The 26039-nt window shown below is 37.9% G+C and overlaps 1 protein-coding gene across 20 annotated transcripts in view; it reads left to right on the top strand.

Annotated features, from left to right (window-relative positions):
* NRXN3 (neurexin 3) overlaps window positions 1–26039 on the top strand; it is a 2041643-nt gene that overhangs the window by 81721 nt on the left and 1933883 nt on the right. For all 20 annotated transcript variants that reach the window (XR_012486454.1, XM_074289860.1, XM_074289857.1 and 17 more), the window contains exon 2: window positions 24345–25777. Coding sequence is in view for 19 of the 20 variants with exons in the window: in XM_074289860.1 (XP_074145961.1) it covers window positions 25069–25777 (709 nt within the window). In the remaining variant the exon portion in view is untranslated. The remainder of the gene's footprint in view (window positions 1–24344; window positions 25778–26039) is intronic.

Genomic DNA, 26039 nt, shown 5'->3' with positions numbered 1-26039 from the left:
TCAATTATTATATTATTGTGTATATTATATTAAATGTAATATAATAATAAGATTAACATAATAATTTTGGTTACAAGAGGCAACAGAAGCAGGATTTTAATCTAGATGTCTTCCTTGGCTCCAAAACCAGTGTTCTTGACATAATTATTATATTAATTCCTTACACTTTAATGAGACTTAGTCTAACAAGGGCTCACTCTAAAGCCAGTGTTCATAACGGAGGAAAGACTAGCATGGCCCAATATAGAGGAGACAGTGTCAGTTGAGGAATGAGGTCCCTGAGGATCAAGAGAGCCAAGCCAGAAGGCTTTGAATTTTATTGTCACAGAGAAGTTGATGCTATTCTCTAATTGTTTTGTAAACTCATGGAAAAATGTGATAGAATGTGAGTTGTAATGAAAATAATAAGTAATGGGGTTGGAGGATTAAATGGAGCTAGTGCTGGGTCTTGAGTCTAAGATGGTTTCAAATGCCATTTTGGAATTATCTGTGTATCCTTAGGCTTCTGAGGTCCTTTCCAGCTATAGGTTTATAAGCCTATGACCTGATTCCTAGTTCTAGCTTTGACAATTATTAGTGGTGACTTTGGTCAAATTATTGCACCTCTCTGTCTTAGTTGCATCATCTGGAAAGAGGAGGTAATAACATATGTACTTCCTACCACAACAAATGATTGTTGGGTGAGGTTCAAATGAGATAATGTATATGTAAGGGTTTGTAACCAAAATCATTATCTTAGTGTAAGTACTTCTTGTATTTGTTGGGAGAAAACAACCCAAATATTACTGTAGGAAGTCTTTTTTAAAAAAATACTATCTCTTCTGATTTCACCTTTGATCCTATATGGAGAAGCCAAGCCTCAGAGGGTCTCAGAGATTTGCCCAGTGTCACATAACACATTGGAGGTAGGATTCCAGTTCAATTTAAGTGTCTTCTTTGATTTCTGAAACCTCAAGTATGTTGTTGGATGAAGGCAGAAAGTATTCTGTTCAACATCAGAAAGTAGAAAGCATGAAAGTCTGATTTAAGGCTAGGATATATATTTTTGGACAACAATCTCTCTGGCTTAGAATGGTCCTGGGGAAAGAGGGGGGTCATTCTGCCCCATGTGGGATTTGCAAATCATTTTTCGGGGGTGAAAAGTTGACATGGTAGCAGTCTTCATGGGAGTGGTGGGTAGCCAAATGTCACTGCCTCCATGACAGCTGCTTGTTGACAACTTCAACACAGATGGTATTGTTGAGTCAAAGCATAAGGCTAAGGAACCTTCTGACCTGGGCATGGAGTGTTGGTATGTGGAGGTAGGGAGTAGGGCCAAGACCAGAGCATCCCTTCCTAAGCACAGACTCAAATCTTTGTGTCACTGCTCTACCCATCATTCAGTTGCTTTCCCCAAGGCTCCTAAAGTATTCACTCCTCTGCTACTTTCCATCTCTCTCCTGTCTCTGGGTATTTCACTGGCAATTTTCCAAGCTTAGAATTCTTTCTCTCCTCATTTCTGCTTCCTAATTCCTCTGCCTTCCTTCAGATCCCAGTAAAAATGCCATCTTTCTCAATATCTCTTGGTTCTAATTGATTATTTCCTATTTGTAGGTTATCTCCTAGTTATTCTGTGTAAACTTTGCTTTTGTTTGCAAGTTGTCTATCCCCATTAGATTGCTAATTCCTTGAAGTCAGAAATTGTCCTTTGTCTCTCTTTGTATCTCCATTGCTTAGAACAGTGTAGATGCTTATTGACTTGTTTCAATCCCTCCTTTGTCTGTAGAGGACAAACTAGCGAGGGGGAGGTGGTCGTGGTAGCAAGGTGGAGACTGCTATTATAAGGTCATTTCTCTATGATGATTATGAATCAGCCTGAAAGAATGAAAATATAAAAAGAGTAGGAAAAATGTTTCCATTATCTTGAAAGGTTTGGAAAGAATGAGGATATATTAGGCCTGAGTTTCTATTCCTAATTTCAAGAAACAAGTTTAGGACAAACGAATAGAAATTTTGTTTTACCCTGCTTATAGAAGCCCCATGGTGTTTAGGGGGCAGAATCCTACTGATGAAACTTAACTACTGTGAGATCTTGGGCAAATCATTTAACCCCTCTGCCTCAGGCAACCCCCTAGGGCATCTATTAAATCAAACTTGTCTTGGTATCTTCCTTGGTATACAGCCACACTGGTGGTTCTTCATGCTGATAAATCCCAGATAAAATTTAAGGAATTTTGTTGGTTTAACATGTATAAATCAAGTTTCTATGCAGAGGAAGGCATGGTGAGAGATTTTTAAAAAGAAAAAGAATAAACTGCAAAAATAAAGAATGTTGAAATGTGTAAAGAAGTCAGAACATCATTTAATTAATTTCTTGAATGCCAAGACCACTGATTCTCCCCATTCCCATGACCTGTTCCTCCTCAGACTTCACATAATACCTTTTATACTTTTCTTATCATATAATGTTAATGTTTTGTATTGTAATTATTAGCTGTTTGTATCTTATGATTTTAATGTTTTATATTGTATTTATTAGCTACTTGTGTCTTTCAAGGATAATTATTGAAACAAAGTTATAAAAAAAAGAAGAAATTTTATCCTCTTAAACTATAGGTATCAAACACATGCCTTGATAGCCACATTGTGGTCTGAGATACTCTCAAGTGTAGCCTCAACCAGATTAAGTCATAATTGAGAAATATTTAACAAAATAGATAAAAATACATTAGAATATAGATAATGTCAATACATGGTTTTTTAAGTTAATATACATTTTCAGATTTAGTCGCCTCTGTTTTTATGTGAGTTTGATGTGCCTGTTCTATACTTTTTCTTTCTTAGTGCCTAAAGTAATATTTTGTACAAGGTTACCACTAAGTACACTGGATTGCAAAGACAGATGAAAGACTGAAAGGCTTTGAGCAATGAAATGACCAGCTATTATTCCAGAGGACCCATCATGAAACATGCTACCTACTTCCTGACAAAGAAGTGAAGGATGAGACATGCTTTTTGAACATGGTCAATGGAGGGATTTGTTTTGCTTGACTATGAATATTTGTTACAATGATTTTGTTTTAAGTTTTCTTTTTTTTTTAAATGGTGGTGAATGAAAAAGAAAAAAAAACATTTTAATTAATTAAAAATTAAATTTAAAAATAAGTGCATACTGAATAAATGAGCAAATGAGTGAATGAATGAAATTTAGACAGAGGTCCATCCATTTGTGTTGGTCCCTTTGGGTCACTGGTTTGTTCTTTATCCATAGTGGACAGTGTAATTCACTTTTCATTTCTCTTCCTCCTTTGTTTTTTGCAGTCTGCAATTCTTCCACTGTATTGAGAGAGGACTGGCAGGTTCCTATAGCAAATACATTTAGACACCCCCAAATTAATTCTTACAGGGATAGTAGTCATCCTAGGTGGGTGGATGATAGACCTACAAAGAGATGTCCCCTGTTCCCTGCCCTCGATTTGTCCATTTCTGGGCCATGCCAGAACATCGTAGACAGAATGCAAGGTGCTTGTCACCTTACTGACTGTCCCTGCTGCCTGTGAAGACACCAGAGCCCTCTGTGCAAAGCCCAGTCTTAATCAACGCCCCCCTCCCCCATCTCTGCCCAGGAGGTGGGGTTCTGTGGAATCCTGCCCGGATAGCTCACAGCCCAGGCCTTCCTTTCACCAATCCATGCTGAGCCTTCACCAGCCCCCTCTCTTCTCCCCACTCTGGTGCTTCGTTAATGGAGAATTTGTCAAGTAATGGGAGTAATTAGCACAGTGGGGGCCATTCAGTGCCCTGGAAAGAGAACAGAAAGAGCCATCCCAGCAGCCCCAGACATGATTGCTCTGCAGGATTATTCTTTCTTGTCTCCATCTTTCTGTCTCTTGCTTTCCCATTCTTTCCTGGGTTTGATTTTTCCTCTTTGTGCGGTGGGAGTTGGCAGGGAGAAAAGACCTGTAAATTGCACCCGTGCTGGGCTTGTGCAGAGACAGCTGGCTAAAGGTCGACTTCTCGGGCTGAACAACCTTACTCTTTTTGTCCTCCTCAACTCCCCCCTCCCCTTTTGGAAGAGAGAGGTTAGGAAAGCAGGAGCCCACCTGGCATGGTTCCCCCCTTCCCTTTCCCTGTCTGTCTCTGCTCCCCCTTCTTCCCCCACACCTCCTTGTCCCCTCTTGTAAAGAACTCACTGGCTCTGAATTGAATCTTTTTTAATGGTCCCATGAGGCAAGAACCTTGAAGGGTGATTATCTTCATTATAAATTATTAACTTCCAGCAGCCAGATGGCTTCCCAGGCCAGCAACTGGGAGCTCCCTGGTTACACAGAGTCCCACTTGGGAAAGTAGGATATCAGCTTGCTTGTCCCACCCGGTGTCCAAGGAACAGATCTTAGGTGCTTACCCAGAAGGCTTTGGATTGGGTTGTTTGAGGGTGTCTATGGTCAAAGTTGCTTCCAAGTCACTTGCTTTGTTTGAGTTTTGAGCAGTTCTTGGTTCCTTGTCCCATGCAATCTAAGTGAAGATTGAAGTAATCTTGCTCTCACTGATTTTTAGGAATAAATGGTCAATCATAATGGAATGCCTAGGTTCTTATGATGTAATAAGTTCAGCCTGTAGAATGGAGCATAATGTTAAGATTCCCAATCTGGGACACTTCTGTTCTCAGGGGATATGAAATAGGTTGTCAAGGAGCATAGGGAATATTTGGTAAATAGCTTTGTGATCCTATTGAAATAAATCAATGTATTTTATTTTTATTTATTGTCTTTTTACATAGTACTTGATTTTCCTTATTATATGTAAAGACAATTTTTAACATTTATTTAAAAATTATTGAGTTCCAAATTGTCTCCCTCCCCTATCCTTAAAAAGGTAAGAATTTTAAATAGGTTACATATGTGCAATGATGTAAAACAGGTTTTATTGTGAAAGAATAAACAGACGAAAAAGGAAAAAAAAAACACACACAAAAACATAAAGTTAAAAGTTCATGCTTCAATCTGCATTCAGACTCCAATAGATTTTATTTCTTGTAGTCATATGCATAGTAAATACTAGAATTTATTTCCTTTTAAATTAAATAGGGGTGTGAAAAGGTTTATTTATTGTCAAGGAGAACAGAATGGGCAACTAGGTAATGTTAGTGGACAGAGTGTGGGGCCTGGAGTCAGGAGACCTGAGTCCAGGTAGTTGTATTACAACTTAACCATGGGAAGTCACTTAACTCTGAGTCAGTTTTCACATCTGTAAAATGAGCTGAAGAAGGAAATGACAAACCATTCCAGCATCTTTGTCAAGAAAATCCTAAATGGGATCATAAACAGTTGGATACAACTAAAATGAGAATACATGATACAATGATAATAAATATCATAATAAAAACATAATAAAATGATACAACTAAAATAGGCGTTGAACATTTTTGGGAAACTTTGCTGTTGTAGACTTGGGATGAAAATGGACAGGTTGCCCTCATAAGGACTTGTGGGCAAATGGAGAGAGGACATGTAGGACATATTATCATTGGATCATAGATATAGTATTAGAAGACACCTAGAGTTCATCTGTTCCAACCTCCTTGTTTTATGGATGACAACATTGAATTTCAAGAGTCTAAATTACTTAACCATGGTTACATAGGTAGTGAATGAAGTGGAATTTGACCTTGGATCCTCTCATTTCAAAGCTATTTCACTTTCTACTCTAGTCAAAAGTAGGAGGCTTAAATTCATTTAAATTCACATTCTTAAAATCAGTGAAGGGGAAAGTCACTCTAACAAATAGTCTCTTAAAAATATTTGTTAAATTAGATTAAGAAGGGAATAGACTTACTATTCAAGATAAATTCTTACACTAACCCATGGAGAAAGACATTCTTCCAGGGGGGAGAAACCATCATACTTTTTGGTGACCTTCTTGAGAATCTAATAAGACAATCATGAGATTACCTACCTAAATTTTATTATAAGTGATTTCGTGAATTTCCAAAGGAAGCCCCATGAAATAGCACATGAAAGATATTTGAAAACAGGATTTATAGAATGTCATGGATAAGATTTGAATGAGGCAATTGGGTAGCATGGTGAACTGAGCTCTGGGTCTGGAATCAAGAAGACTTGAGTTCAAATCTAGCCTCAGATACTTCCTAGCTGAGTGACCCTAGGGAAGGCACTTTAATTTCTATCTGTCTCACTTTCCTCAACTATAAAATGGGGATAATAATAGCAATTACAAATGAGGTAATATTTATGAAAATACTTAGCACGGTGCACATAATAGGCACATAATAAATGTTTATCTCCTTTTTTTAATAGGAGGTTCATAATATAGCACATAAGGTAGATCTTGAAAAAGAGGTTTGTAGAAAGTTGTGGACAAGAAATGTCAGAAGGGCATAGAAAGTTTGTAAGCTACACTAGGGGAGAGAATGTCTATACCAACAAATTAATGGATCCATCAAAATATAAATGTATGTTGTTCTTACACTAAATCTGCTTTTTTTTTTTCCCCCTGAGGCAATTAGGGTTAAGTGACTTGCCCAGAATCACACTGCTAGGAAATGTTAAATGTCTGAGGTCAGATTTGAACTCAGGTCCTCCTGATTTCAGGACTGACACTCTATCCACTGTACCACCTAGCTACCCTTTTAACATTAAATCTGAAAGAAACTGGTCATTTCAGTTTGTGGGGGAGATTAAGTGGGGAATTGGAAGACTTCATAGTGAGTTCAATGATATCAAATTCTTCCTTACAGTGACAGTCCCTCCCTCCCATTTTTTAAAGTGACTTGCCCAGAATCACATAGCTAATAAATATCTGAAACTGAATTTGAATTCAGGTCCTTCTGATGCTAGGGATGGTGCTCCATTCACTGTACTACCTAGCTGTTCCTTCTTTGTCTACACCAGTATTTTCCTACTGATAGATCATGGAATGCCATAATCTCAGAAGAATAAAAATTGTGAGTGAACCAATGAAGCAATGTGCATATGTGTGGTGGACAATAAGATAATACTTCATATGATTAAAGATGACTTGGGCATAAGAAGTGGTCTAAAACAGGTTTTCTCTAATTTTATTACTTGTGACCCCTTTTAGCCCATGGAACTTTATATACTTCCGGGTATATAGATATATAAAATAGACAAATGAAACATATACTGATAATTAGTCATAAATAAATTTATTTTAAAACAATTGTTTAGTATATATATGCATATAATATAATCATTTATTAAAGATGAAAGCAAATTTGCATGTTAATGAGATGGATGTGCTTGTTTAACTTTTACTGTTAACAAACTGTTCATGATCCCCATGTTCAGTACATGACCCTATATGGGGATCACAATCCACAGTTTAAGAAACTTTGGTCTAAAAGATGTCATAGAGATCTGTGTGACTAGAAAGGTGGTGGATCAAGCACATTTCAAGAACAAGAGTGTATTGGTAACCATGCATATTTAAAGATGCAGTGGAAGATCTCCATTGTTTTTGATAGATTTTCTATGGAGGATGAATGGAAAAATGTTGACAAGAATCACATGAGAGTATGTACAGATGAAGAGAATGCTTCTATCATTGACATTATGGTTTTGTGAAAATAAAAGTCAAATGAATGGGATTAGTCAAAGTAGGATGAAACTAAGAGAAAGGCAGCAGGACAAATAATTTAATGAGGAACCATTCTACCTTATAACCCAGCAAATGGTAGAGATTTTGCCTGTTCACTGTAGAAAAATACTTAGAGTGGGAAATGAGATCTGGAGGCAAGAGACCTGTGTTGTAGTCTCTGCTCTGCTCCAGTTGTTTGTCTGACCTGGAGTAAATTGTTTGAACCTTCCAGGTCTCCATATTGTTCTCTGTAAAGTGATCTTTTCAATCATACACTTGTCTTCTGCCCTTGAATTCCCTGTCCCCTTTCTCTGACTGTTAATGCTTTGCAATACCCCAACCTGGTTTACCACTACCATCTTTCTTTGGTGCTCCTACTCTTTGGTATTCCTATATACAAAGAATACACATTCCTATGTGTAGGAAAGATGCCATCTCTTAGATCACTCTTAAGCTCCTCATCTTTGATCACATGATCATTTATATTTATGGCTACCACACATGTACATTGTCCTTTCCTCACCCACACATTTGATTCTTCTGAGATCATGGCATTCATTAGTTTATTTGCAACCATGTCATAAAAATAGGAATATACTGGTGTAAAAATAGAGGAGATGTCATAGTAGGGAGCAGTTTGAAATCATCAAGCTCCTATGAAATCTTTCAAATTCCCCTTTAATTTTCTCCACAAACTAGGAATGACCAAATCCTTTCAGATTTAACACTGGAACAATATTCAACCTACATTATATTTGAATAGATAAATAGATAATATAGATAGATAGATAAATAGATAAATAGAATATCTAATAGAATAATGATGATGGAGACAGTTACATAGCCATGCTGGTTGGGTTACCATGAATTTTTTTTTAAATTCCATCTCTAATGGGACTTGGAAGCTCTGTTGCATGTGGCTAGGTGGTAGAGTTTTAGACTGGGAATCAGCAAGATTTGAGTTCAAATTCTACTTCTGACACTTATTAGCAACATGATCCTGAGTAAATCACATCACCTCTTTCAATCTCAGTTTCCTCATCTATAAAGTGAGGATAATAATTATAACAGTCTCACATATTTATTGTGAGGATCAAGTGAGGTAACATATATAAGTTGCTATGTAAATCTTAAAGAACTAGGTAAATGTATTATATATATATGTATAATATATATATTATATATAAATATATATTTATGTATAATATATATATTATAATATATAAATATATATGTATAATATATATGCATATATTATACATGTGTTTATATATATAAACTATATATAGTTTGTTTTTTAAAATATATCTCATAGTAACTATTCTTTTTTTCCCCCTGAGGCAGAGTCAAGGGACTTACCCAGGGTCACACAACTAGGAAGTGTTAAGTGTTTGAGGTGAGGTTTGAACTCACATCCTCCTGACTTCAGGGCTGGTACTCTATCCACTGCCACATCTAGCTGCCCCACCATAGAAACTATTCTAAGGCAAGAAAGATAGCTCCTAAAATTTTTTTAAAGAAAGAAAGATAGCCTCTGCCTTTAAGGTGCTTACACTCTAATAAGTGAAGACAATACACAAAAGATCTGAAAAGAAGGGAGGGATGGTATGGTATGTGAGGGCATAATGATGAAGTCCAGAGAAAGGCTGATGAAGGAGGGGAATGAAGAATGGGTCCTGGGTCCCTCACCAAAATGAGACCAAAATTGGGAAGAATTTACCAGTAGGAAAAAGGGACCAGTATGGCTAAGGGAGATTCCAGGGTGAAACAGCAACTGAAGCAAGAAATCTGAAAAGTCTTCTGTCTACTCACCCCTTCCTCTTTAGAAGACCACAATGTCTCAAACTTTACTGATTAAATTGGAGCTACACCTCCTCTTTGCTTCTATCCCATACCTCAAAACCTCTCTAAATCATTCTTCTTCCATTCATCTTTTATTTCACTCCTTAAAAAGAGACAATACTTCTCCTTACAAAGATCAACTCCTCTACTTGTACTTTTGATCTCATCCTTTTCTATGTCCTCCAGGGACTTGGCCTTTTGATAATTTTTTCTTTCATCTTCAATCTTTCCTTTATGTACTTGCTGCTTCTTGTTGATTTTGGACAAGTCCAGATCTCCTCCAATGTTTAAGAAGTATTCATTTAACCTTGTCATCCCTTAAAGTTATCAACTTTTATCTCTTCTCTTTTTCATTTCCTAACTCCTGGAAAGTAATTGAGACACGTTTTCTCCATTTTCTCATTTTCTACTTCCTTGAAGACTGACTTCTGATACCATCACTTGACCAAAACTGCTTTTAAAGTTAGCAATGATTTCTTAACTTCTAAGTTCATGGCTTTTTCTGATTCTTCATTCTTCCTGACTTCTTTGATGCTGGTAACTCCCCCCTCCTTCTGAATGACAATGCTTTTTCCTAGTTCTCCTCATACTTGTTAAGATCCTCCTCAGGCTCCTGGGTTGGATCATCATTGATTTTTCAACTACTATTCCTATGTATCTTCTAATCTTCTTATCCTTTTAATTTTTTTCTCAACCTTCTTGACTTATCAATTTCCATTGGTTCAATTATCACTTTTATACAAGTGAATCATATAAGTATATATGTATGTGTGTGTGTATATATATATATATATATATATCTTTATACACACACATAAATATATTTGTGTGTACATATATACATATATTATTGTTGTTGTTTCTATACAATCCCTTTATCACTTCTTGCCTAGACTATTGTTATAACTTTTTGTTTGGTCTCTTTCCTGTTAATATCCCTCCTTTCCAATTTGTCCTCCTGTATTTTGGTATGAAATATGTCATTCTTAGCCTAATATTTAAAACTCTTTACATTCTGGCTCCAATCTATCTCTGATGATTTATTTCAAATTATTTCTCTCCAGGAATTCCTACTTAAAAATTGGACTACTATCCCTTCCAGGGTTTAGTATCCCATGTCCCTCCTTCACACATTTGCATAGACTACTTCCTTTGCTTAGAATGCACTTCCTCTTAGCTTTTCTAACTTTGCTCACCTCGATTCAAGGGTCACTTATGACAGAAAGCCTTTCCTAATTCTCCCAGTCAGTTTTTTCTGCTTCCTCAAATGATCTTTTATCTATTTTATTTATCACTCTCTAGCTTGTTTCATGATCACACCAGTTGCTTTGCTCAACTAAGTATGACTTTTCTGTAGTGTCCAAGGCAGTCCTCAATGTAATGCTCAGTGATTGGTGAGTCCTTGCCTGGGATTGCCATACCTTGAGGAGCCCCAGCCAAATTGCTCATTTTTCTTCCAGTTCGCTTTCTCTAATCTGTTCTACCTTTGTACCAGATGCCTAACTCCACTAATATCTTGTTCCTCTCTTTCCCCACTTTGCTTTCCACCTCCTATTTATGCTATGTCTTATCCCATTAGAAGGTAAAATCTTTAAGAGGAAAAACTGTCTTATTTTTATATCTCCAGAGCCTAGCACATTGCTTGACATGTAGTAATCCCTTAATAAATTAGCTTTCTCTTTCTCTCCTTCTCCCCCTCCTCCTTGTTGTCTTCCTCCTCCTTTTTTGTTTTCCTATCTCTGCTGTCTCTTGTTTCTATCATCTCTTACTTCTCCCATATTGTTTCTATGATCTCTTTTCCCATAGAATCTAAGTTCCCTGAGGGCATTGACTATTTCTTATTTGTCTTAATATACCCAAGACTTGGTGTCTTACACTTAGTAAACACGTAGTAAGTGCTTGCTACTTTGGATTGAATAAGGTTGGTTTAGATGACTGTTGCTTTCAGCATTAGAATTCTCTGTAAAGAAGAATTTCAATAGTCCCAATTTGCCTCTTCCTGTTTTCTTGCATAGTGGATACTTCCTATACCCTTCTGAAGATCTGAATTGTTAAAGAAATATTAAATTCTTATAAACTGCTACCCTTACCTTCTTCTGGTCTGAGTTGTGTTTATGGGAACTGTTTCCCTCTCAGAGGCGGCAGGGGAAGATGGAACTTATAAATTATCTCAGCAGAGGGGTGGGTAAGCACAGACAAGAGATTTTGAGATTTGGCTTGAATGTGTGATCTAAAGACCTAAATACAAACATTTCTTTTGAGTGGTTGGATGAATTTCTGACTGAGAGAGGCTCATGAGAGATCTTAAGGAGGAGGACCTGAAAGTAAATAGAGTAGACTCCATGTCTAAATGTGAGAAACAATAAGGAAATCAGCAGACATATGGGTAGATTGAAGACTACAGATCAGTGTTGTCTTGACTTGAAGAAAGGATTGAGTAGTGATTTAAAAGAGGAGGAAGGTATATTTTATTTACTCCTTCTGTTAGAGATTAGTAGACTTGATAATCTGAAGCTAGGGGGAATTCAATAGGATGAATAAGATAACTAGTAGATATGATTTCCAATGACTGTTCCATGTACCTTTAATCATCTAACATAAATAGTTCATACCCATATTATTCTTACCACCTTGGGCAGAGTAGCTACAGTTTCACTTGATAGAATCCACCTGAATGTCTGTTACTGTCCTACTCATATAAGACTCTTTAGGCTTTGGAGTGGGGAGAAGGGATCGTATTTTTGTGACACACATGCACTTAATTGAAAGAGGGAAAGGAATCTCTTATATGCTGTTCAACTGCCATCATTGTTTAATCATTTTTCAGTCATCTCTTCATCACCCCCCTTTTTTTTTTTTTTTTTTTTTTTGAAAAAAAGGAGACTGGAGGAAGTTGCCATTTTCTTCTCCAGCTTACTTTACAGTTGAGGAAACTGAGGCTTGCCCAGGGTCACCCAGATAGTAGGTATCTGAGGTCAGATTTGACTTCAGGAAGAGACGTCTTCCTGACTCCAGTCACAGAACTCCATTCACTGTACCATCAAGCTGCCCTCATTATACTGATATTGTTGTTGCTGAGTTATTTCAGTCATGTCCTACTCTTCATGACCCCATTTGGTGTTTTATTGGCAAAGATACTTGGGTGATTAGCTATTTCTTCCTCTAGCTCATTTTATAGATGAGGAAACTGAACTAAACAGGTTTGAGTGACTTGCTGAAGGTCACACAGCTAGTAAGTGTTCAAAGTAGAATTTGAACTCAGGAAGATGAATCTTTCTGACCCCAGGCCTGGCATTCTATTAATTGTGATACCTACCTCCACTCATTATACTGGTATTCACAAATTTTCATATCTCCAGGTTTATAGAGTCCTTTCTTCACAACAGAATTGTATAGTAAATGTCAGGAAGACCCAGTTTCAAATCCTTTCAGACATTTATTAGCTGTGTAGTCACACACTCTGAGCAAAACACTCAACCTCTTTGTACCTCAATTTCCTCATCTATAAAATGAGAGGGTTAAATTTGATGACCTCTAAAACCCGATGGTATGATCAGATGATACTATAAATGGTTCCTTGAGATTTGCATATTTTGGCCCCATTTAACAGATTGGGAAACTGGGGCAAAGAGAGATTGTGACTTTCTCAGTGTCACATAGCTAAGTATTGCCCCTGATATTCAATTTCAAATCTTTTTTTTTTTTTTTTCCAAGACTAGGGTTCTCTCCAGCTCCCATCCTGCTTCTTGGTTCACATATGCAAACTGTAAATGATACTCCTTTCTGCATGGTACATAGTTCTAGACTTGCATTGATTCTTCTTCATTTCTTAAAAAATCTTTTATTACAACTCTGCAATAAGCCAGGTATATTAAATTCTGAAGATACAATGACAAAATAAAAAAGAGAAAGAATCTCTGTCCTCAAAGCAAATGCCTTTTATAGACAGGAAGAACAGGTGCATGAATGTCAGTCAGCCAGCAAGCACTTATTAAATGCTTATTATGTGTCAGAAACTCTGCTAAGTGCTAGGAATACACTGAAAAGCAAAAATGGTGTCTGATCTCAAGGAGCTTATATTCTAATGGGGCAAGATATGGGGGGAGTGGCAACATGCAAATAACTAGGAATATAACTATCTATACACACATATGTATGTATATATGTACTATATACACATATATGTGTGCATGTGTGGTGTATAGATGTGTGTATGTGTATATATGTATATACGTGTGTATATGTATTTATGTGTGTGAATATGAATATATGTATATATTTTTATTTTTAATCATATATTTATATTATATATATATTTATATTTATATTTTATATATATATTTATATTTATATTATATATATATATATATATATAAGATGAAAGGAAATTTTAGAGGGGTAAGGAGATTGGAAAGAATTTCCTACTGAAATAAAACAAAAATATACAATATAAATATAAAGTAATAATGATGATGATGATGATGATGATGATGATGATACCATTTATGTGGCACTTTGAGATTTATAAAGTGTTTTATAATATCTTTTTTTATCCTCACAATCTCTGAGGTGATTAGTTGCTATTGTTTTTCTCAATTTACAGATGAGAATGCTAAGGCAGAAAGATGTTAAATGACTTACTCAAGTAATAAGTGTATGAGTTCAAATTTGAACAGGTTCCAGGTTCAGTATTCTATCCTCTGTGTCACCTAGGGGAAGCACTAGGACCTCATGCAATCAAGGAAGAAATAACAGGGGTAGCCAGATAGAGCAGTGGATGAAACACTGGCCTTGAAATTAAGACTACTTAAATTCAAATCCAGTCTCAGACACTTGACACTTACTAGTTGTGTGATCCTGGGCAAGTCACTTAAACCCAATCGCTTTGCAAAAACAACAAAGAAAAACGCAAATCCAGCAACAATAACAACAGAAATAATAGCCTACATTTATATAGTGCTTTCAGATTTGGAAATCACTTTATATACATAATTCTCACAACACTGTGAGTTAGTGGCTATTATTATTATTATTATTATTATTCCAATATTTTAGATATTTCTCTAGTGATTTTAATTTTGACTAAAATTTTATAGGTGACCAAAGAAAAGGAATTATATAGAGGATAGGAGTGAAATCTAGAGTGATACCTGAGAGTCATCTTGGATGGTGAATATCCTCCATGTCAGGGTACTATTTGGCTAACACAACAGGATTATGAGACATTTGCAAAGATGTTAACCCTACATAAAGTGTGCCTCCTGGTAATTATGGAAATTAGCTGGCAATTAGATAATGTCACTCATTCTCTTGTTTAGTTCCTACTCAAGAGCTAAGTGTTTTTTTCTGCCTCACACATCCTTGGCTGGGCTCCTTTAGTCAGTCTTTAAAATAAAAGGCTTTTGTATACAGCCAGCCGGTGCTCTCCTGAACCTTGATGATGAGAGTTTCACAGATTCCTTTCTTTTTTTAGTTGCCAGAGCACCCCCCCCTTTTTTTTTTTTTTTTTATTACTGAGCTATTTAGATGTTGCAGGTGAGTGTGTTCTCTTCAGAGAGTTCTCTCTAAGAAATGCCAAGAACTATCCTCTTGGGACTTAGAATACTTTTAATGGAATGCTATTCTATGCTTTTACCATGCCCATTTGGGTAACTTCCCAGAGGCAAGAAAAGTGGTGCCATTCTCCTCCAAACCAGCATTTCCCAAGAGGGGAATAAGTGTATACCCTCCAGAGAGATTGTTAAGATTGGAGAAAGAGAGAACACTTTCACTGAGTCATTGTAGAATCAGTAGCAGAGCTTAAATTAATGTGGTGCTGTGAAAAATGTATTGAACTTGGAATCATGGGGCCTGAATTCAAATTCTGATGTTGCTACAAGCACTTTGAGTGCTTGAACTTAGGCAAATTTTCTGGTAAATCACCTGTAAAATGAGATCATTAGGTTAGATGTCTTCTCATTCTTACCCTAGACCTATGATACTTTCCTTGGAAATTATCTATGCTAATTTTTTTTTTATAGAAGAGAAAGCCAAATACTTGAGAAGGCACCTGACTTGCCCAAGGTCATATGATGAATTCATGGCAGAGTTAAGATCAAAGAGTGCTAGGTTTAGAAGAAATCTGGGTCTTGGTTTTAATGTGGTCCTAAAATTGAGTTTCATCTAGCTTCTCTAAAGCTCCTACATCTGAGACTGGAGAAAAAACTTCATTCCTTAAAGTTTGTTAGTAAATAGAATGGAGAGGGAGCAAAAAAGAAAGAGAAGTTAGGGGAGAGGAGAGGAAAGAAGAGAAGAGGAGAGGAGGCTGGAGTGGAATGGATAAGAGAGGAAGTGACAGACACACTCAGAGAGACAGAAAGAGAATAAAGAGAGATATAGAAAGAATATCTTGAGGGGAAATAGGACTTAAAAATGGCATCCTTTTCAAAAAATTAATTAAATTAATTTTTACAAAAATTTTATGCATAGATAATTTTTCAGCAATGACAATTGCAAAACCTTTTGTTCCAACTTTTCCCCTCCTTCCACCCACCCCTTACCCCAGATGGCAAGTTGACCAATATATGTTAAATATGTTTAAGTTAAATACAATATATGTATACATGTCCAGTTATTTTGCTGGACAAAAAGAATTGGACTTTGAAATAGTGTACCATTAGCCTGTGAAGGAAATAAAAAATGCAGGCTGACAAAAATAGAGGGATTGGGAATTCGATATAGTGGTTCATAGTTATCTCTCAGAGTTCTTTCGCTGGGTGTAGCTGGTTCAGTTCATTACTGCTGTATTGGAACTGATTTGGTTCATCTCATTGTTGAAGAGGGCCATGTCCATCAGAATTAATCCTTATATAGTATTGTTGTTGAAGTATATAATGATCTCTTATCCCTGCTCAATTCACTCAGCATCAGTTCATGTAAGTCTCTCCAGACCTTTCTGAAATGATCCTGTTGGTCATTCCTTCATATTCCATAATATTTATATACTACAATTTACTCAGCCATTCTCCAATTGATGGGCATCCACTCAGTTTCCAGTTTCTGGCCACTACAAAGAGGGCTGCCACAAACATTCTTGCACATACAGGTCCCTTGCCCTTCTTTAAAATCTCTTTGGGATATAAACCCAGTAATAACACTGCTGGATTAAAGGGTATGCACATTTTGATAACTCTTTGAGCATAGTTCCAAATTGCTCTTCAGAATGGCTGGATTCTTTCACAACTCCACCAACAATGTATCAGTATCCCAATTTTCCCACATCCCCGCCAACATTCTGCGTTATCTTTCCCTGTCATTCTAGCCAATCTGACGGGTGTGTAATGGTATCTCAGAATTGTCTTAATTTGCATTTCTCTGATTAATAATGATTTGGAGCATCTCTTTTCATATGGCTAGAAATAGTTTCAATTTCTTCATCTGAGAATTGTCTGTTCATATCCTTTGACCAAAAAATGGCATTCTTAATTATTTTTTTTTAAATAGGAGTGACTCAAATGTGTTTCTAAGCATAAAAATAAAGGCTAAAGGAAAAGGAGATGTGAGACAGTAGGACTAACAGAAAATAAGGTTATGACAAAAGGATGGAATGGAATCCCAAGAAAAGATGAAGGGGTTAACATTAGAAATGAAGGGTATTACCTTCAGGAAAGAAGAAGACAAGATAGGTTAGGAAGAGAAGATTTGAGGAGTGGGAAAAGGGAAGCTCCTTTTGTATGAACTAATCTCTGGAGGGATGATTATCTGGTGAAAGTGAAAATAACAGATGGAGTTTTAAGGAGGTTTAGAATGGCCACTATGGAGAAAGTAACTGGAAGGGAATAACTAGATTGTCATGCACCTATGAGGATTCATCTCATTTTGTACAGCATGTCTTTCTAGCATACCCAATCACCAGTTTCATTGTTTTCTCCATCAGTATTTCATGGTCCCAGAATGCAAAGGGAGAAGGAGATTAGGGGAGTAACTCAGTTTTGAGGATTAACAGTACAATAACATTTACAAAAAGAAGAGGGCAAGGATTTCAGGGCAAAGCCAAGTATATTGTTGAGGGGTTGAAAGATTGTCATGATGGTAGGAAGTGGAATTTTAGATAGGAATGAAGCTAGGAAAAAAACAGAAAATTGTGGTCAGAGAAAGAAATTTCAGTGTCCTATGGGATGTCTGAGGTATAGAAAAGGTGAAAATTATAGGGGATATCATCAAGATAACTATGAATCTGGGGTTTTGGAAGTTTCATATATTTGTGTTTTGAAGTCACTATGGTTGATAGAAAATAGGGTAGAAAGTAAAAAGTAAACCAAGTGCTGAAGCCATTAAAAGAGATGGTAGAGTACATTGCATACCTAATGATGCCTATAAAGAAAGGAAAGAAGGTGGTGGTATCAGATGACAATAGACTTCAAAGAAGGAGGGAGAAGCTACTGAGTGATGTTGGATCTTCTCCATGGAGAGCAAAGAGAATATTGGCTCTCCCTCCTTGCCTTGTAGTTTGCGGTATAGAAGAATTGAAATAGTTTTCAGGGAATCTCTTCATTTTTTCTATTCTTTTTCCTATTCTTCCCAGATCCTAATTAATCCTTGAGGTATTAGCCATCTCCTTTTTCTCAAGCACCAAGTTCCCTCTTGTGGTTTGGAAGAGGAAGACTATTGTAAATGCACATGTTTTCTGCATTTCATCCAGAAAACAAATTTATCTCCTTTTATTACACACTAGCATCTCTATCATCATTCAGATGTGGACATTCTTGGGTACTCAGCTTTTGAAAATGACATCTTGCTTGCCTTTTCCCATCGTAATATTGGCTTCTTTAGGAAAATATCTTTGGGAAAGAATAATTTTTGAGAGTCTCCCACTCATTAGTGCAAGGTAGACTAGCAGTAGATTTCACTAAGAAGTGATAGGCTTTATTCTTTCTCAGTCACCTTCATTTTATGGGAGATCTGAGGTTTTGATAATGGCAAAGGTACCTTTTCTACATTGCTTCAACTATCCTTAGTTTGTGAATTTGTTATTGCCAACTGAGCAAAATGCTTTGCTCTTGAGTGAGATAAATTGACCTAGATATTCAGTACGTTGCCCATCAAAAAAACACCATAACTATAGTGAAGACAAGATTGACAAAGACTTGGGTAGTTGGTGTTGGTTGAAGATTTTGGAATATGAGCAGAAAGGAGAGGAAAATCCTGAATATATTAGGGACAGGAGAGATAATAATAATAATGATAACTGAATTAATATAGCAGTTGAACATTTGCAAAATTTTTGTGTTCATTATCTCATTTGAGTATCACAATTACCCTGAGGTGTCAGAACTGTACCTATTTTTTTTTTTTTTTTCTCATTTTGTGGATAAGAAAACTGAGTCTTGGAAAAATGAAGTGACTTGTGCATTCCCACAAAACTAGTAAATGTCAGATGAAGAATTTTGAATTTGACTCCCTGATTCAAATCTAGTACATTGTCTAACACATTAGAATGAGATAGGGAAAACTTCAATAGTTGAGATGGCACTTTGAGTTAGATCTTATGAAGAAAAAGAATTCAATAGAGGAAGAGGGAAACGAAAGGTATTCAGTAGATGAGAGGATGTTGATACACTTTAGACACATTAGACAAGATAAATTTGTTCGATCCCCAGAGTATGTAGAATGGGTAATATGATGATGTAAGCCTCAAAATATAAGGGGATACAAGATTATGGAAGGTTTCCAATCATCAAACAGAGGAATTTAAGCTTTATTCAATAGGCAACGAGGAACCATTGATGCTTTTTTGAAGCAAGGGTTAACATGTTTCAGAAAAGTTTTACATTAGACCACCCTGAAGAACTTGGATACTATCCATTTGGACCCTATCAGCAATTCCTGTAATGAGACACATGTACACACACATAGACACACACACACACACACACACACATACAAACACCCATACAAACACCCATACACCCATACAGAAAGAGAGACAGACACATTTCTCAGCTGATGCTTGGTTCACTTCAATCTGGACTTTATTTTTTACCCAGCATAGGGATCCTATTGGGTTTCAACCATCTTGGCCTAGGGGTTTTTTCCCCTTTTGTTCCATTTTCTGATTGACTCATAATGGGCAATAAGCTCTTGCTTAGAAAGATACAGAAGTGCCTTTTCCATACTATTCTGCTTCTGAACTGCAGGCACTATTATGTACACAATAATTTTTTTTTCTTTAATAAATGGACAGAAGATAGAAACAAAACCAGATAACAAGGAATGAATACAAAAGTATGGCATAGTCCTATAAATGTATAGTGGCAATATTCACACTTGGAATGAACTCTAGTTGGTGAGGGAAGCTACAGAACAACCAAAAGTTTGTTCATTTGTTTTTAAGCTATATTGGGAGAAATAAAGGGAATCATGAAAGGAATAAAACCTTTGCCATGGGTGAATGGGACTACAATAACAGGTAACAGAAAGTAAAAAGACCTACTACCTTTTGTTTCTGTTCTCTGCAATGGAGAAGAATCATTACATTGGAAATAACAGAGCAAAAATGACTAATAGGGACTTGATACATGAGATAGTAGGAGAGTACTTATTTGTTCCTGATGAATTCAAGTTACCTGGCACAGATGAACTACATCCTTGGGTACTGAATGACCTGCCAAATTTTTGTTTTTATATCTCCGGTACTTAGCACAGTGCCTGGTACATAGTAAGTGCTTAGTAAATATCTGCTAATTGACTGGTATAATTGCTAAACCACTGTTGGTGATACCCGAAAGGTCACAGAAAAGGGGAGAGAGGTATCCCAAGATTGGAGAAAGGCAAATGTCCCCATTTAAAAACCCAGAATCTGTTAAAGTTCATTATGTGGGAACATGACTTTAGTTCCTGAAAATTTCTAGTCAAATATAGATATGGTTAACAAATATATAGAAAGGAAAGCAGTGATGAAAAAAAATAGCATGCCTTCATCAAGAGTAGATCATGTCAAGCTAACCTCTTTCTTTCTTTTCTTTTCTTTTTTTTTTTTTTTTTTTTTTTTTTTGCCAGAATCACTAAATGTGTCTGTGAGGAATTCTGTGAATATAGTTTACCTAGATTTTAGCACAGTTGAATATTCTCATAATATTGTTGTGGAGAAGATGGCAAAATATGGAATAGATGAAAAGATGTTTAGATAGATTCAGAACTAGGTGGATAGATGGCTGGCCTTCAAAAATAGTTGATTCAATATCAACATGTCAGGAAGTCTCCAAGGAGGAGGCCTAGAGATTTTACTTGGTTGGCCTTATGCTGCTGAACATTTTAAGTGCTTTGGATAAAAGCATAGATAAAATATTTGTCACATGTGCAGCTGACATCAAGTTGGATGAAAGGAATAGCTAACATAGTTGATGACAGAGTCCAGATCTAAAAAAAATTTTGAGAAGCTAGTGCATTAGACGGAATCTAATAAGATGAAATTCTGTATGGACAAATCACAATTTGGGGACAAATTCATTTGGGTACAAAGAATAAATGTAAGAAATAGTAGATTGCATGGAATGGATAGACAAGAATTTTCTGAGAATAATTTGGGTTTTGGTGGACTGCAAACTCAACATGGGGTAGCAGTTTACTTGTGACAGACATAAAAGCTCAAGTAATCTTAGGCTACATTAAGAAGGGTATACCTTCTCCTCTTCCCTTGTCAAATGTCATCTGGAGTATTGTGTTCAGTTTGGGGTGCTGCAATTAAAGGGGACATTAAGCTGTAAAGTTTCTAGAGAAGGACAGTTAGGCTGATAAAAAGCCTTGAGTCTCTGTCATATGATGATTGCATAAATTTTGAATGTTTAATTTGGAGAAAAGGATATTGTTAGGGATTGGGGGGATGGTAGCCATCTTAAAGTATCTGAAAAAGTATAATATGGAAGAAGAATAAGATTTAATCTTTTTGGCTCCAGAGGACAGAACCAGATAAAATGGCTGGAAGTTGTAGATTCAAATATAGGCTTAATGCAATAACAACAATAAATCCCTATAATTAGATTTGTCCAAAAGTAGAATGAGCTGCTTAGAGAAGTGCTGGATTCCCCACTTGTTGGTTATCTTCAAGCAGAGACTGAAGAACTATTTGCTGAGTATGTTAGAGTGAGGGTTTTTGTCATATTTAAATTATACTAGATTGCCACTGAGATCCCTTCCAACGCTCAAATTCTCTGATTTTGTAATCTGGCTACTCTAAGATCATCAAAAATTTCTGGCTTATAAATACTATTTGACTCTCATTTCTCTGTCATTTATGAATAAATAGGATGCTTCTCTTTCTTTCTCTCTCCCTCCTCCATTTCTTTTTTCCTTTCCTTTCCTTCCTTCCTTCCTTCCTTCCTTCCTTCCTTCCTTCCTTCCTTCCTTTCTTCCTTCCTATAACATGCCCTCCTGGCAGTTACTATTACCAGTCTGTCCTAGGCCCAACAGAGTACCTTTGACCACTGACCTTTGCAGTGTCAACTCTACCCAGCTTGCCTCCTCTGAGGCCTTCAAAGGTCTCTGGCCATGATTTCTTGAATTGTAGTTTAATAACCAATAGCGCACTCAAGAACAGCCACGTGTAATCTTAAAAGCCTTTATTATACCTACTCACATAATACCCTGACTTGTTGGCTCCCTAGTGAACACCTGGTCAGAAGACCCACGTGTTCACTACCAAACTCCTTATCTCTCTGGGCTATCCATCCACTTGGCTCAGCTACCCCAGGTAGGGAGCCAGGTTAAAAAGAGCAACTGCTGTCTGCAGTGGGCTTATAGAGGGCCTGTAAAGTCACACACACAGCCAACCAGTGAGAGAGTCGTCACCCATTACGAAGCTATCTCAGTATGGCCAAGATCCCACCCCCAGGGCAGTCCTAATATCCACAGAGATTACTTCCAGGACACTCAATCTCCTGTTGCGCTGTGGTGCCGCCCATTTAAAGGGCCCTTATACTTTCCTTCCTTCCTTCCTTCCTTCCTTCCTTCCTTCCTTCCTTCCTTCCTTCCTTCCTTCCTTCCTTCCTTCCTTCCCCCTCCCTCCCTCCTTCCTTCCTTCCCTCTCTCCCTCCTTCCTTCTTTCCCTCTCTCCTTCCTTCCTTCCTTCCTTCCTTCCTTCCTTCCTTCCTTCCTTCCTTCCTTCCTTCCTTCCTTCCTTCCTTCCTTCCCCCTCCCTCCCTCCTTCCTTCCTTCCCTCTCTCCCTCCTTCCTTCTTTCCCTCTCTCCTTCCTTCCTTCCTTCCTTCCTTCCTTCCTTCTTTCCTTTCCTCTCCCTCCCTCCTTCCTTCCTTTCCTCTCTCCTTCCTTCCTTCCTTCCTTCCTTCCTTCCTCCCTCCCTCCTTTCTTCCTTCCCCCCCTCCCCCCCTCCTTCCTTCTTTCCCCCTCTCTCCCTCCCTCCGTCCCTCCCTCTCTTCCTTCCTTCCTTCCTCCCTTCCTCCCTTTCTTCCTTCCTTCCTCCCTTCCTCCCTTCCTTCCTTCCTTCCTTCCTTCCTTCCTTCCTTCCTTCCTTCCTTCCTTCCTTCCTTCCTTCTTTCCTTTCCTCTCCCTCCCTCCTTCCTTCCTTCCCTCCCTCCTTCCTTGCTTTCTTCCTTCTTTTTTTGTCTCTCCCTCTCTCCACTTTTCTTCTCTTTTCCCCAAGTTCCCATAAATCACAGAATATTTGTTGTCCTCTTTTTGGAAAGATTGTGGAGGGAAGAAATGATTAAGTAAATTAAGACAAAGTAGGACCTTGATCTATTATAAAGGTTGGCTACAATGACACTGTTTCTTCTACTGATGCCAAGTCTTACTGCTTCTCCTATACTCTCTCTTTCCACTGGTCCACTTGCAGTGTAATTGATTTATTTCTGGAGGGATGATTCTTTTTTATTTTATAGAGATATTTGTCTTTTTCTATGTCCATATTCCTGGAAAGTGTGACAACAGAATTTTTTTCTAAATGTAATACCCAAAATGCACTAAGCTCTTTTGCTATATAAAGAAACTCTATGATCAATAATTTTATTAACAACTGTTCCTTTTTTAATGTCAATACTTATTTATCTGTTTTAAGAGGTTTTTTTTTTTATTACTTTCTGGTTTTAGTTTTACACTGTCTTTCTAGGGAAACAAGGAATGGAGCAGAGATGTGTCAGGAAAAAATGTGATAAAAAAAGACAGGAGTAAAAAATTGAAAAAAGAAAATAGGTATGATAACTATGAACTATGAAAAAAACTACTATGAAATGTGCCACTGAATTCAAAATATCTTGGTCACTATTGAAAACTGAGTTCTTATGGAGACTGAATTTAGATCAAAGCATAGTATTTTTACCATTTCTGTTATTGTTGTTTGCTTCTTCTTTTTTCTTTTTTTTTCCCCTTTTTGATCTGATTTTTCTTGCACAGCATGACAAATATAGAAGTATGTTTAAAAGAATTGCACACGCTTAAACTATTGGATAGCTTGTTATTTTGAGGAAAGGAATGAAGGGGAAAGAGGGAGAAATATTTGGAACACAAGGTTTTGCAAAAGTGAATGTTGAAAATTATCTTGTATTTGGAAAAATAAAATACTTTTAAAATGTGGGGGGAAATGTATATGAAACAAAGAGAATTGAGTTCAGTGAACATGTCGGAGCAAAATTCTCCCTGTACAACTTCTCCTACACCCCAGAGAGATGGATTAAAGAAAGATAGTATCATTATAGATTTTGAGAATAGCCAAGCCTTGTAGGAAACTTCTGATTCACAATACATAATATAGGTGCTAGAAACATACTTGATTTGAAATATTGAGAGTTGGGCATGGTGATGGTAGGGCAGTGGGAAGGGTGGGATAAACTTCTGGAACATTTTACTAAACACTGCTTTTCTTTCTTTTTTTTCTTCCCCTCCCCTTGCCCCCTTTCAATCTCTCCCCCTTCCTCACAGGTTCTGCAGGAATTTTGCTCGGAGCCTTTCTGAGTGCCAGGGGGTGAGTTATGGGCTGGATTGCTTTTGGCACCCACCATGAAGCCTGAATCTGCTTCTGCTCTCCTAGGAGCTGTGCTCTGCCTGAGCTCTCCGCTTTGCTCGACCCTCATCCATCCTGTCTCCTGCCACTAGGAGTTAGATCTCCAGGATTGGTCCTTGTCCTGCCCTTCAGTCTGCTCACCTCACTGCTCTTCCTTCCAACATTGTTGCTGCCCATTAGTCCAGCTCCCCAGTGACATCTGGGGTTTGAGTAGCATAGGGACCTTTTTTGAGGGAAGAGCATTTCCTGAAGGATTCTCCAAACCCACTCTGTTTCTTCTCCTGGAATCAAGGCCTCCGGATCTACATGGATAGCTGAGATCTTTTCTTGGAGAGGAACAATTTCCTTTCCTCCACTCTTTCCTGTTCTCCTCTCCCTCTGTTGCCCCTTCCAACTCCACTCTTTTGTTCTCGAAAGATTTATTGGTTATATCTGTTTCTGATATCTGGCTGGTGTCACATACACAGTGTCTTTTTCCCTCTCTCTTTGCATCTTATTTTGACCTTCTTGTGTTCTATCTTATCCTCTTTCTTCAATTTGACATTCTATTTATTATCCAGAGTCATACACTATTCCCCGAGCTTCCCCTCCTTTCCCTCAGCTTAGTTCACCCACAGCTTTGTACCCAACCCAAGAGCAGCCATGGGCTTCACCCTCCACTCGATCTACTTCACTCTGAAGTTCAGTGTTCTGCTTGGCTCCCTGCTGGGGCTGTGCTTGGGCCTGGAGTTCATGGGCCTTCCGAACCAATGGGCCCGCTACCTCCGCTGGGATGCCAGTACTCGAAGTGACCTGAGCTTCCAATTCAAGACCAACGTTTCAGCTGGGTTGCTTCTCTACTTGGATGATGGCGGCGTCTGCGACTTCCTCTGCCTCTCGCTGGTGGATGGTCGCGTCCAGCTCCGTTTCAGTGTGGACTGTGCTGAGACAGCCGTGCTGTCGGACAAGCAGGTTAATGATAGCAGCTGGCATTTCCTTATGGTGAGCCGTGACCGAATGAGGACTGTCCTTGTGCTGGATGGGGAGGCCAGGCCTGGGGAGGTCCAGCCTCAACGGCCCCACATGGATGTGGTCAGTGATTTATTTATTGGAGGGGTCCCAGCTGACATAAGGCCCTCTGCCCTGACCCTGGAAGGTGTACAGACCATGCCTGCCTTCAAGGGATTTATTCTGGATCTTAAATATGGCAACTCAGAACCTCGTCTTCTGGGGACCCAGGGGGCCCAGGTGGAGGCTGAGGGTCCTTGTGCTGAAAGCCCTTGTGAGAATGGTGGAGTTTGTTTCCTCCTGGATGGCCACCCGACCTGTGACTGTTCTGCCACTGGCTATGGCGGCAAGCTTTGCTCCGAAGGTAAGGCTGCCTTTCTTCTATCTCACCCCAACCTCAGCACTCTTCCCTTCTGCCCTCATGCACCCACACACTACACACCATATACACACACCCCCATTCCCTATTTTTACCACAGACTGACCAATTTGATTTCAGAAGGCTCCAGTTGGTGTAGGTAGAGGGAAGGGAATGGATCTATTCTGTAACATCCACTTCCTTGTGTTGTAAGCTGAAGAGCCTTATCTCCTAGGAGAAGGTGGTGGGGGTTTGCAATTTCTTATCT

Source organism: Sminthopsis crassicaudata, chromosome 2 (genome assembly GCF_048593235.1).
Source record: "Sminthopsis crassicaudata isolate SCR6 chromosome 2, ASM4859323v1, whole genome shotgun sequence".
Lineage (NCBI taxonomy): Eukaryota > Metazoa > Chordata > Mammalia > Dasyuromorphia > Dasyuridae > Sminthopsis > Sminthopsis crassicaudata.
This window is presented reverse-complemented; position numbering and strand designations above follow the sequence as displayed.